The 15,123-nt window shown below is 34.3% G+C and overlaps 1 protein-coding gene across 2 annotated transcripts in view; it reads right to left on the minus strand.

The window, feature by feature from the left end:
- LOC136983106 (actin-binding LIM protein 2-like) overlaps positions 1–15,123 on the minus strand; it is a 128,964-nt gene that overhangs the window by 20,901 nt on the left and 92,940 nt on the right. For both annotated transcript variants that reach the window (XM_067279741.1, XM_067279742.1), the window contains 3 exons: positions 12,995–13,134; positions 2,932–3,073; positions 2,330–2,443 (listed from right to left, as the gene is read on the minus strand). In XM_067279741.1, coding sequence (XP_067135842.1) covers positions 2,330–2,443; positions 2,932–3,073; positions 12,995–13,134 — 396 coding nt within the window. The remainder of the gene's footprint in view (positions 1–2,329; positions 2,444–2,931; positions 3,074–12,994; positions 13,135–15,123) is intronic.

Genomic DNA, 15,123 nt, shown 5'->3' on the forward strand with positions numbered 1-15,123 from the left:
GTATTTTATTAAATTACTGTATTTACTCTCATATAAGATGATCTCAAATATAGGATGAGGTGTAACTTTAAAGATCAAAACAAAGAAAATTAGATTTATTAATACAATTCTAATTTTAAAATTCAGAAATAAAATTTCAAATGCACATAAATGAACACATTATCCCACAAAAATTACTGGCATTTTAAACTTTAAGGAAAAATCTTGTAAAATCACAACATAATTTGTTCATGTAAAGCTGGACAATCGAGAACTTTTTGCCAATTCTTAACAGTCGAATCCACTCTCTGTCGATTACACTTATGAGTTTCTATGAATTCTGATTTTTGAATAATCATCTGTTTTCATATGGAAATGGATTAAAACTTATATTGAGCGCTTGTGTGATTTTGGAATTTAAATTTGGAATTCAATTTAAAAGCTTTCTTTTTCCTATTGCTGTTCATCTTTACCCCTGACAATACCACAAGAAGGTTTTTTGAAGCAGTAAGAATTGAATAAAATGTCATCTTATATGCAAATAAATATGGTATATTCACAGAATTTATATTATAGAACTCTGTTCAAAAAATATAAATCAGTTTACACTGAAAGTTATTATACATTAATAATTACATTTAGATATGCTCACATAATTTATAAAATTTTGTTTTCAAATGTGATGAAATATATATATATATATCTTTTAAACAAATAACTACTTTTAAATATTTTTAATGTGATATATTTTTGCAGATTTCAAAACCTGTATAACAAAAACACTTTACAGGCAGTGCTGTCTTTAGAAGAGGGCCTATGGGGCCGGGGCCCAGGGCCCCGAGGTTGTAGGGCCCCTGAATCCGAAAGTAATAAAGTTACAAAGAAAACAAATAGGTTACTTGAAATGAAGAAACCATTAATAATACAATTGAAATTACTCCTCCAACATGTAGTGTGAAGTGTTGAGTACAGGGTGAAAAATCTCACTGGCTAAAAAAAAAAAAAGGTCAACAGATTTTCTGGAATATGTTAAAAAGGTGATAGCACAATATCCGTAACTGGTCTCACCTGTGCTAGCTACACCAGTGACCCCTAGGTCTGTAATCTAGTATTGATTCTGTTTCTTCTTGGGGGCCCCCACATTCTTCTGGCCCAGGGCCCCTTATGTTCTAAAGACGGCACTGTTTACAGGACCTTTTTAAATAAAAACTCCAGTAAGTCATCACCTGTAGAAAGACATTTTTGATCCTTTCTCTGGATCTTCATCAGGTCAACAGCTTTTAGAATCAGAATGCTTTGCCTAGAGAGCTGTACCCATATACTGGGTTGTTTGGGTATGATTTTGCTATTCTCAAAGCAAAAATTATGAAACATTGCACAATACTTGACTGACTTTGCATTTGTAAAAAATATCTCAACCTTTATACTTTATTATTATTTTTTGCGTAGCTTGTTATGCTACATGAAAAAATTGAAACTAAGTAGTGTATGAGCCACTCAAATAATTTTTTAATATGTGAGTGTATTGACTGATTGGTTTAGACACAAGATAATCTACCAATTTTGAAGGTAAGGATGGGTTTCATAAAAAAATTGTAAATGCATAAACAAGTAAAATCAAATCATCATTAAGTCTGAACTTACTCAAGATATGACACACATCCCCCTTTATCCCCAACCCTTGATATGTTTAACCAACAAAATTTAATGGACCTGCTGTAAAATTTCAGAAATTTTTGACAAAAAGCATACAGGTTATTAAGCTTCAAAGAGGGTAAACAAAATCATACCCCTCACACACACATACTAACGTCCATATATACAGAAATTTTTTTGTATTTCTCAATGTTTCAAGTCCTGTGTCCAAAAATGTAAAAAATCTTGGGAGGTTATTTTTTGACTGATTGCCATACTTTTCCTCTATTATATATGAGAGCTGGAAAATTAACAATTGGAGATAACAGAGAATATGTTTTTTACAAGTACTATATTGTAACTGAAATATTGTAAAAGCAATTTGTGAATACACAAATGTTTCACAATCATGTGGTTGGTCCCAATTGTGTGTATTGGTTGGTCACAATGTGGTTTTTCAATTGCAAATAAGCAAATGTGTGGATACCAAACATGCAAATACAGCATGGAGAGTTACCTGTAGTATAAAGCAGTAAATATGACATAAACAGACCACATTAAGATTTCTAAGATCATTTAACTGTGTTAAATTTTCAGTAATAAAAATAACGGTGCAAGAATATTTATTGAAAACAAACTACTTTTCAATTGCAACATTTAATAATATAAAAAAAATTTCATTTATAATGAATTTAAAATATAAGAGAATAATTACTGTTGTAATTTGGTATTGTTCCTGCATATCTACCCGTTGATGATCTATACCCAGATCTTTGATCAAAGTCATCATCCTCCCATGGTTTAGGATGATCAGCATCTCGAGATGGAGCTATAAAACAAAAATTTTTATCTTTAATTCAATACAATTTAAGAAATTAAAACAAAAATTAATTCTAATACAGTAGAAGTTCCTTAATCTTGCATCCAATAATACAGATTGTCTGATAATTTGGAATTGTATGATGTTGATCTGATATGCTAAATACTGTACTATACTATATATTGTATATTCATATGAAGTGTATATTTTGTGCAATAACATATTAACATTTTTGACATTTTTAATCAAGCTTAACACTATTTGCACCATACCGTTTTCAGATTGATTAAAGAGCATGCATGAAGAAATTAAAAGTTAACACCAATGTGTGCTAGTACAAAATATACAGAAATATCTACAACATTCAGATTGCTTATAACTTATCAAATTTTGTAAAAATACAAAAATATCCAATAATCTGGCACCACTCTGGCTGCACAGATGCCAGATTGACAAACTTCTACTTTATTAGAGAATCATATTAAAATTTTATTTACAAGCATTAACAGGATTATCATATCTCAATTTCATATGTGGTTCTTTATTTGCAGATGGAGTACGTGATGCATTACGTGGATCTAAATGTATCCTCTTCCATGCTCTAATTCTTTCTCTTTCTTTAACAGTTTTCAAAAATACCTGAAAGTAATATTACCATAAAATTGTATATTTTTAATATAATAATTTTAAAAAACTAAATTTGCAGAATCTGATATGCTATCTTGAAGTATTACAAACAGAACAGAAACAATTTAAGATACAATATTTAGATAACTTTTAACATTAATAAAATTTTTTATAGATGCATGATGTGTCCAGAGCTTCTTGTTCTTTTATTCAATTGTTGTACTACTTAAATTTGTCAAGTTAACAAATATTGGACTTTTTTGCCAATCTGAAACAATGTCATTGTACATTTCTGTTTCATAAGCATTATGAAGTGCAATTAATGGAACACTAGGCATCCTTTCATCCTTTTATTTGTTCTTGTAGTTGATATGTCTATTCTACACATTTCAGGCCTTATGTCGCCCCTCTTTAGTCAACTTCAAATACTTATCTTTTTGGGATGAAAGGATGCCTAGTGTTCCATTAATTGCACTTTACAGTGCTTATGAAAGAAAAACATTGGACTCATTATATAGGAAAAGTTTTTAAAAGAGTGAAATTAATCATATCAAATTGTTTCTTTTTGGATGCATTTTGGATCTGAACCTCTCTTCAGCAGTTGACAATTCTTATAAAAAGATCCTGAGTAAAGTTACTAGGAAAGCACATTTTTAGTATAATATTAGCAGAAAAGGAATATATAATATCATATGCTGAATATTAGATTATGATATGAAAATTTTTTTAAAAATGTGAAAAAGCAAAAAGAATTTACCTGGGAGAGTGTCATAGAGTTTTTATATATCAATATTTTGATCTAGAAACTAAAAGTATAAATTAGTTACTAAAACACACAACAAAAATTATTTTAGTCAGTTAATAATTACAATCTACTCCTATCCTGACAATCTTGTTTCACTGATGAGTAAACTGGTAACTGATTGTATTTAAATGCTAATTTCGTGACCAGTGTGCATAAAAAAAAGGATGAAAGAGTGTGCCTTATGTCTTTTCCTGACCCCCTTCATCTTATGGTGGGTCCAACTTGGTGGAAAGGAGTTGTGTAATTCTGGGTAGTATCTGAGGATGGGAGTTTTATTGGAGGGTGCATCTCAGGGAGAAGGAGAACGGAAGTGGAGAGAGGACGTGGAAGAAGCAAAGTAGTGGTGGTGTGTGAAAGTGCACAGGAAATTAGTCAATAAGTGAAAAAAAAGACTATGCAACCAGTGTGGAGATTTTGAATTATGAACTGTTTTCTGCCCAGTGTGAAGCTAAGGAAAAGATACACTTCAATCTCATTTGTTGGTATGTTATGTCCTCTCGTTATGGAATTTTGAGCAGTATATTGTTGGGAGATTTGATGTTAATGATATTCGGTATATTAGATTGTCAGGCTCTGTATGTTCCTGTGATAATTGTTCTTAGAAGTACTGTATGTTCTCAGAAAAATTAAAAGGTTTCTTGTTAATTTGGATGGTTGTCTTTGTCTAGTCCCTACTGAGATCAGTGGATTCCCCCTGTTAAGCGTCTGCTCTATCAAGCATGCTTGTTCTAAATTTGTCCCTTCGAAGAAATCACTGAAGTTCTACGTGTCGACTCGTTCTCACATTTTATACTCTCACAAGAGCATGCAGAACAGAGCAAGAAGGATGTGTAATAAAAAGGGAATTCAAGACCTGTGTTACACATTAGGGTTGATGATTCCACTCACTTGAACATATGAAGAAAAACTAATGTCCTCAGACAAAACTTCTCTCTAACATCTACGCCTTGAGTACGTACTCGCCCAACATTCCAATGTACACAATCTGATGGGGTCAGATTCCTTCATGACAACCATATCGTGATTTTTGATCACTCTCGATAGTTCTGTATTTCAATCGATGCGTAGCTGTCCGTTCACCAATGTACAGTACTTCCTCATGACTAGCTCTCTTGACTTCCAGGTTGAGTGACAAGCAGGGTATAAGCACAAACAGAGAACAAAAAAGTTCTCAATACATGACACCCAATGTTTTTATATTTTCTCCCTCCCCACGTGACTCCTGCTGGCCAATTTGGATGCCAACTTAGTGTAGGTTGAAAAAAAGTGATACCACTGAATGTACAAAGGGACAGAAAAAAAAATGAAAGAACACAAAATAATATATATATATTGTGTAGTTAGCACAACATATTATGCTAAAAATGTGCTTTTCTTGTAACTTTACTCAGGACCTTTTTATAAGAATTGTCCTGCTGAAGAGGGTTCAGACCAAAAATGCATCCAAAAAAACACAATTCAAAGTGATTCATTTTACTCTTTTAAAATCTTTTCCTGTATAAGTCCAATATTTGTTAACTTGACAAAGAAGTACAACAATTTATAGATGCAATTTAAATTCATGCATAATTAAAACTATGAAAAACAATAACAATGGGAAAATGGAAATGTGATTAAAAAAAAAATGTAATATGTATATATATTATATACTTTAAATATATCTCTAATATATATAAAGTATACTCTTCAGTGAATTTGTAAAATAACTTGTAACCCAAAAAGCATCTACTTTAAACTGAAGAGGGACATAACTGTCTGAAATGCATATTTAATAAAGTAGAACAGACAAAAAGGCCTCTTGATACAAATGAAAACATTTCCCAAAAGGGAAATGTTTTCATTTATATCAAGTGTTTTCATTTGTATCAAATGTTTTCATTAGTAAATTCCTCAGACTATCTTTTAGCTGCTTTTAGTTAAATATGTTTATCAGACTTATGATTTTTCAGATTTTGGAATAGTAATACTATATTTACATATCATATACTGGCATCTATAAAAGTAAGGATTCCCTAGGATTCCACTAATTACTAACATGACCAATACAGGATACTCAAGCTTTACTGTATTGATAACAAATCATTTTTGACATATTTTGTTTCTAGATCATTTCTTATGAAAAATAACTCTCCTGTATGTCAAAAATTCACCTAAAATAAACAAAACATCTGTGAGCAGCAAGAGATATGTCTGATTTGTAAACAATCATTGCAAATGACTTGATGTGCAGACTAGTGAGTCTCCATGCTCCATGAAAAAACATTTGATTTATGGTGCTTTTTGGTTTTCAGAATTTCAAATAAGAAATAGTTGACCTGTACTTGATATTCATGTCATTTCATTAATTAACATTTTTATATTTATATAATTTTGTTAATAATTAACAATGAGAAAATATCGTTTTTCTTGAATTCAAATATTAAACAATCTCAAATAATTTATTAGTGAATTTAATTGTCTTCTGTAACTTATTTAATATTTGTTATTTAACTTGTTTTATTTATTTCAATATACTAATAAATTAATAAAGTAAAATGAAAAGTAAAAAGAAAAACAATTTACTAAATTTTAAAATTTTTAGAAATGAAACTTCAAACTTTTAATTTTGACTTTGAGTTTTAAAGTAGCTTTCTTTAGGTACTCTTATCTTGACTACAATAGATTAACAAATAATTGTTCTCATTCTCACTTACTGAAGATTTTTATTTAAAAAAAATGAGAATTCAAAAGCATTTATGATCTAGTCTTCTTTTCTTTTCACAAATTTACAGAAGTACTGAAAAGACATTGTGGTGAATATAAGAGAATATCATTGACACAAAAAAATTACAATTTATTTCTTTGAATTTCAGAACTTCAAAATGTTTTTTAAAATATGACGGCAGATGTGATTTATCAGATCATCCACAATATGTTCATTGTACTGTACATGTAAATGTTATTAGTAAAAGGTGCTTATTAATTATTCAAAAAATTGGCAATTTTTGAGTTATCTCCTCTTTGGGTACTTCTGCATCTGGTATTGTGACAGTATATAAGGCATATATTGGAAATTTTCATAATACTCAAATTTATCTTTCATCAACATAATATTTGAGATACCAAATCTTGAACACTTTCAAATATTTTAATATTTTGTGGGATTTGCGAAGATCCTTAGGGTTGAAGATCGCAGGTGTGGGTGTTTGATTACCACGAAAGAATGGAGACAAACGAGAGATACACTTAGAACTAACTTTATGTACAAAAAGTTTTTACATACAACGTCAACGTCTCCACAAGGTTGGCACACGTAGCACAAGGCGGTTCACAACACAGAAGTCCTTCGGCGAGAAGACAAAGAGTTGAACATATCTAATCGGTTCAAAATAAAAAAAAAACTATTTGCTCCGTGAGGTTATAAACCAGCGACCGATTCGCTTGTCTAAATCTTATATCGTATTTCCGATTTCTCCCTCCGATGGAAACGGATTACCAAGACCAGGTACTTCCACACACACAAAGAAGAGGAAGACTATTCACCCCTATGCACACAGCAGTCGTGAAAAATCGTCCTTTCCTCAAACACCAAGAACCAGAATGGAACGTTGCCAGCCCCTCACACTTTATATAGCGTGCCTACCGCCAACACAGTGCTGCCATAACATATATACAATAAAAAAAAAAATATGATAATGATAATAATATATTTTACAATTTAAAAAAAAAAAAAAAAAAATCGTGTGTACAGAAATAGATAAAATAAAAACAAAAGTGACAAGAGAATAAACAATAAAATAAAAATATTCCGACAATATAAGAACGACACATATGCCCCCTCCAAAATTGGAAAATAAAAAATTATATTATTATTATTTTTTTTAATATCCGCAGTTTAGGGTGACGTAATCAACTCTCCGTCGCCTGAGGTTATAGGGAGCATTCTGTTGGACCATTATGTCGTCTTGCCCCCCTTCGGCAAGTACATTGGTAGTAGGTTCCAGAGTCTGATGGACCTCAAGAGAGGGTCTGTGATACTTCCCCATGCACATGTAAGATTGCCGATAGTCAGTTTCCTCCTCGTCATTATCATCAGCCCCCTTGGCCTCAGCCACATGGGTTCTCCTTCTAACTCTTCTCCCGGAGTTCTTCTTTTGCCCGTAAAAAGGCTTAAGCCGGTCTATGTGTATGGTTTGATTATCCTTTAACTTCCAGCCTCTTACCCTAACCACCACATCACTAAGCATTTCCTCTACCCGGAAAGGACCTGTATACCACGCAGAGAATTTTTTGTGTATAACTTTTGACGGTTTCCTGATTAATACCAGATCCCCAACTCTGAATTTCCTCAGTTGCCTGTTTTTATTCCAATACTCCCTTTTTTTAGCTAATTGCTCTCTGCTGAACACGTCTGCAGCCTCACGACAGACCTGGAGCTTGCGGATTAATTTCTCACGGTAATCCAGTGCATCAGTAGCGACTAAGTCTCTGTCCAGTGTACGGGTTTCACCAGGGATGATGGGATCAAAACCATACAGCAGGAATGATGGCGTTTCACCAGTCGAGCCATGAATGGTGGTGCGATAAGCTAGTAACGCGGCAGGGATGTAATTATCCCAATCAGCATTATCACCGTTAGAAATCCTCGCGATCATTTCAATTATGGTTTTGTTAGCCCTCTCATATGTCCCATTAGAGGTAGGTCGATATGCAGTCGTTATTCTCCGATCGATGTTCAGTATTTTACTTACATCGTTCATCAGTTTCGAGGTCAAATTTGCACCCCGATCGGAGATAAGAGTCTGCCCGCCACCGTAACGACACACAATATTTTCGAACAGACAATCTGCTATAGTCCTTGATGATACCTCTGAGACAGGGATTGCCTCAATGAATCTTGTAAACATATCGATAAAAACAATAATGTACCGGTTTCCCTTCCGTGATTCGGGCACGGGGCCTATCACATCCACTGCGATCACTTGCATCGGCTCGTTCGGGTGAGTTACTTCCTGAATAGGTGCCCTCTGAGCAGTGTGATTGAATCTTTGGCAAATACTACATCTGGTTACAAAATTTTTAACTTTCTTCCTCATATCGGGAAAGAAATATTTATTTCTGATTTTCTTCAGCGTTTTTTCCACACCACCATGCCCGCTTATCTCATGGTAATGTTCAATTAAAGGGATCTGCGCAGAATCGCCAACACAAAGGCACTTAACAGGCTTGCCTCTATGATTCACCCCTTTTTCTATCAGGAGACCATTACTCACTTCAAAATCACGGAGATAATTGGGGGTGTCATCGGCCCTTTTTCGTACCAACGTGTCACGAGTCTCGATTATCTTACTATCACTTTGTTGGGATTCAATCACCCAATCATTAATGCCCTTAGAGTTATCATCATCCGTTGGAGATACGGAATTGATGTTTACTTTGACCTCAGGTGAGATCTTCTGATCCTCATGGGAGCGAGACAATATGTCAGCCACTTTATTTTCTCCGCCTTTCACATGCACCATCTGAATGTCATAACCGGCTATCTCGATAGCCCATCTCATGAGTCGGCGGTTATGGTTATTCATATGTCTGAGGAAAACCAATGGCTTGTGGTCAGAGTACACAATTATCGGTCTACCCAGGACTAAGAAACGGAAGTGGCGGAGGGCTGTCAATAGCGCGAGGCATTCCTTCTCCACTATTGAGTAGTTCAATTCGGCGCCATGTAACTTTTTGCTAAAGAAGCCGATAGGAGCGAGACGACCACCATGCTTCTGATGTAATGCGGCCCCCACAGCCCGATCGGAAGCATCCGTATAGAGGTGGAATTTAGATGTGAAGTCAGGATGTCTCATTGTTGGGGGAGTGGTTACAGCTCTCTTCAGGTTGTTAAAGCTGTCTTCGCATTCCTTCGACCACTTAAAACGATGCCCTTTTTTGGTTAATTCTGTGAGTGGTAAGGATATGCTGGCAAAGTTTTCTATAAAAGGCCGATAAAAACCGAGGGCTCCGAGAAATGAACGTACTTCTCTCACCGTTCTAGGCGGCGGTATTTCAAGGAAGGCCTTTACGTTATCGGGATCCGGCGAAATCCCCTCATCGCTTATTATGTGTCCTAAATACTGAACAGAAGTTACTGCAAATCTGCACTTCGAGGGCCTTAGTACTAATTCAGCCCTTTTTAGGATGAGGAGTACATCTCTTAACAACTCGCTGTGTTCGTTCATATTCTTGGAAAAAAGTACCACGTCATCTTGGAACACGAAACAGGAGATTCCTACATACTTGGAGAGTATCGAGTTCATAATGCTCTGGAAGTAACGGCCAGAGTTCTTTCCACCCTGGGGCATGCGGCAAAGTTGGTATTTTCCCCAGGGGGTGGAGAAGGCAAACACCTCACGAAGGTGGGGCGCAACAGGAATCTGGAAGTAACCAGAATTTAAATCTAAAACGGAAAATATCTTTCCTCCCTTCAATTGAGCCAGGATGTCGTCAATCCGCATTAGAGGGAAGTCTTGACCTTTGGTGACTTCATTGACCTTCCTCAGGTCTAGCGTGAAACGGATCTCCCCGTTACTCTTTGGTACAATATGTATGGGAGAGTTCCATTCAGATTTCGATGGCTCAATTATACCGGCCATCAAATATTGCTCAATTTTTTCCTTTAATTTTGGCAAGTACACATGCGGAATACGGTATTGACGGGTGTAGATAGGGTGATCTGTGCTCAGATCGAAATTATGAACAAACTTGGTCGTGCCCACCAACTCTTCTACATTTTCGCTGAATATATCAGAAAAATCCCTGATGATGTCTTGTATCTTTAATGCTTGATCATGGGGGAGATGCGATAAGTCTAATCGTTCGGTTTGGTCTGGTGATTTGGGAGTTTCTCGGAGTGACACGATTGCTACGGTTGAGCTTCCTCTATTCGCAAGAGCACCACCCTCCATAAGGTGTGCTATTTTAGTCAAAATTTCCGGGCAAGCATACAAGAAGTCCATTCCGAGGATACCTTGGTTGCCTACCAAAATTCCGGAGTCGACGCCGATGAATTGAGTAGGGACGACCTTACTACCGAACTTCACCTTAAACAAAAACCCTCTGTCGCATTTCATGATGCCCCCGGATACTCCTTTTACCCTCACGTTGACCACGTTGCATTGATGACCCATGTCCCCCAGAGACTCAATATTTTTTTGGTTAATAAGGGACCTCTCGGCCCCGGTGTCAACTAGCAAGCTTACTGCGATGCCATTAATTTGACCGGAGATCATTGGAAGCTGGTGCTCGTTAATCTTTGGTTCACTAGCCAGTTCAATAGTTAATTCCGAGCCACCGACCTGGCTTTCACAGTGGCTCCCTTCGCGTTTAAATTTAACGGGCAATTGGCGCACAAATGATCCTTACTTTTGCAGATAAAACATTCCCTCGTCCGATTGGTTCCCACCCTTTGACTACTTACACCCTGCTCCTCAGGTCTTAGAGACAATCCCATGATTGCATTAGATAACTTCGACACAGTCTCTTCCAGACTGGCTAGTCTGTTTGACAACTCTGCCGCATTGGTCGAGCCCCCTTCAGGCGGTTCCGTTTTACCAGCGGGCGGCACGACGACCCCACCTACTTGAACTTCCTTAAAGCCGCATAATTGCTCTATCTTATAGAGTTTCTCCGCCAACTCAACCGCATCGTTAAATGACTGAGGCTCACGTTCCAATAACTTCATCCTCAGACCGGGGATGAGCCCTTGGACGAATTGACTACGGAGCATTTCGCTCCTTAAAGTAGCCATATGGGGATTCGTACATATCATTTTCTCAAACGCGATACATAACCGAACACGGTACTCACCGACAGTCTCCTCGCGTCTCTGCCTTATACTGATAAAGTCCTTCAGAGTGTCTCCCTCACTTTGCTTAGGTCTGTGGAAGCTGCTTATGAGCGAGGATTTTATCCGATTATAGTCGTTGCCGTATGCCGCACGTAGATCCATAAAAAGGTTGAAAGGTTCACCCTTCAACCTCGATTGCGCCACCACTAATCGAGTCCCATTGCTCCATTCCGCAATACATGACACCTCCTCCAATATGTCAAAGAATTGCTTAATTGAAATATTATCAGTCTGTGATCCCGAAAACATCGGGATCATTCCTAAATACCCGGTGATAACCGGGGTTGCATTAACCATTTCCTGTTGACCTTGCCGGGCCGCTGTGCTTGTCACAAATCTGTCGCAATTGTTCAAGTCCCCTGTGCTCGCTATCTCCATTATCACACGTGGTAATCCTGTCGCGGACGCCAATATGTGGGATTTGCGAAGATCCTTAGGGTTGAAGATCGCAGGTGTGGGTGTTTGATTACCACGAAAGAATGGAGACAAACGAGAGATACACTTAGAACTAACTTTATGTACAAAAAGTTTTTACATACAACGTCAACGTCTCCACAAGGTTGGCACACGTAGCACAAGGCGGTTCACAACACAGAAGTCCTTCGGCGAGAAGACAAAGAGTTGAACATATCTAATCGGTTCAAAATAAAAAAAAAACTATTTGCTCCGTGAGGTTATAAACCAGCGACCGATTCGCTTGTCTAAATCTTATATCGTATTTCCGATTTCTCCCTCCGATGGAAACGGATTACCAAGACCAGGTACTTCCACACACACAAAGAAGAGGAAGACTATTCACCCCTATGCACACAGCAGTCGTGAAAAATCGTCCTTTCCTCAAACACCAAGAACCAGAATGGAACGTTGCCAGCCCCTCACACTTTATATAGCGTGCCTACCGCCAACACAGTGCTGCCATAACATATATACAATAAAAAAAAAATATGATAATGATAATAATATTTTACAATTTAAAAAAAAAAAAAAAAAAAAATCGTGTGTACAGAAATAGATAAAATAAAAACAAAAGTGACAAGAGAATAAACAATAAAATAAAAATATTCCGACAATATAAGAACGACACAATTTGCAGATAATATTGCCCATCTCTATTAAAAATATATAGAAAAGGTTTCCTCTTACCATTACAAACTGTTTGGTTTGTAAATGTACTAAAAATGTATTTATCATTAATGAAAGACTACAATGAAAAGATTTTCTCATATTGAATATTCATAAATGCATGCAGTTTTACCTTTCCAATTCCTGTTGCTATTTTAGCTAATTCTTCCTCTTCTTTCTTTAATTGTGGATCTTCTTGAATTATTTCTTCTTCTTCTAGTTCGTCATCTATATCAGCATCTTTAGAACTTCCGCTCCAACGCCGGCAACGTTCTATAAAAATTTCATTCATTATAAAAATATATTTTATCTCTATTTTTAAAATATTTTAAAAATCAATATTATCAATACCTTTTAACATAAATATAAACAACATTATTCTATATCAAATTTAGTTTTTATACAAAATAAATAAATATAAAAAAATGAATCATCAAATATTCAGAACAAAAATTTCTGTTTTTATTTATCAAATACAAAAATTTTGATGAATTGATTACAGTACTTATTTTTTTTAAAGACTTATTTATGATATTTTTATTTTCACGATATTAAAGAATAATTATTAATTTAACAATTACAAATTGCATTAAACAGTAATTTAATAAATTTTAATTCAAAAAATAAAATAAAACAATAAATTAATTAATTTGTGAATGATAATTTATCTCCACAAAACGAAAAAAATAATTAGTGGAGGAAAAACTACTTCAGTGGTTTTTTTAAGAGTCACTCATGTCTCAAAGCCCTGTCAATTACATTAACATAAAATTGATCAGAAACAGAGCACAGATATAAGAAATAAGAAAAAATATAAAAATAAAAATCCATGCCTCTATAATATATAAGATTTCTTTCAAAGACATTATTACAAATGATATCAAATTGTATGCAACAACACAAATTTATCTAAAATAGATCATCTAACTAAAAAAAAAATGTGGTCTCTTTTTTACATAATGGATAAATATATATAATATTACTGTCATTATATATATATATAATATATATATATATATATACACACACACATATATTTATATTTATATAAAATTTATATTGGAAGTAAACTGTTCAAAATGAATCATCATGAGCAAAGTTCAAAATGTTAATCTTTATTAATTTCAGTCCCTGTGGACCACCTGTCTCATTGTCATAGACCACAAGTGGTCAGTGGACTAAAGGTTGAGAAATTCTGAAGTAAGTAATGCACTTTAACAATGGGTAAGATTGAAAAAATTCAAACATTTTCAACCTGGTTAATAAATTATCAAGCACAAACAGATTGTAAAAAGAATCTTTAAAGGTTTATTGCTTACTTCATTAAATTAGTTACAGTGGCCAGTTTAATTTATGAATAAATTATATATTGTTTTTTAATATATAATAAAATTATTTTACTTATATATTGACATTTACTTATGATTCCGAATCATACCTACATGTCATATCTAAATTAAAAGAAAGATATTTCTGTGTCCCACCTGTAGGGGGAGGTGGAGGGTGATGTGAAGAAGCTGTGGAGAACATTTTTTTCCCCTCCTTCACATTACTGTGAAGAAGAAAAAAAAATCCATACATCTCCTTCACTTTGCATTTTTCTCCTTCACTCCTTCACATAATTTTATGTAGGAATAATAATAAAATTGATGTAAAAAATTAACAGTAATCATAGTAAATAAAATAGATCTTGAAGATATAACTAGAAAACTTACTCCTATGTAAAGCAAGTTCCAGATCAAAGAAAGTTCAATAAAATTTTGATGTTCTAATTTCTTCAAAAATTGATATACAAATTATCTGTCACTTAATTTAAATTTAACTAATTTAAAAACTAATTATAAATCAAAATGCTTTGTTCTGTTCCATTATATGTCTAGTCAAATCCATGATGAATATATCAAAAAACTTAATACCCATAGAATAAGAAAAGTTTAAAAAATTCAATGTGATGACACCAATACTATATTATGCTGATCTTTTTAGGTTTATAATTTATTTGAAATACATGTAAAAATAAATGGGAAATTAGATATGCAACATGTATTTACAATATACATGAGAAAAGATTTGGCATTTAGTGTTTGTTCATTTCTCAAAGACCTATATATCAATCATTAGTTTATTCTATTATTATTTATATCTTATATTACTTAAAATAATAATATTGATAGGGCATATTTTTATTTACTTAAATAACCATGTTATTATTGAAACAATAGGTACAAAGATAACCATTTGAATCTTAAAAGTATTGATACT

This window comes from Centruroides vittatus, unplaced genomic scaffold (genome assembly GCF_030686945.1).
Source record: "Centruroides vittatus isolate TY-2023 unplaced genomic scaffold, ASM3068694v2 contig_876, whole genome shotgun sequence".
NCBI lineage: Eukaryota > Metazoa > Arthropoda > Arachnida > Scorpiones > Buthidae > Centruroides > Centruroides vittatus.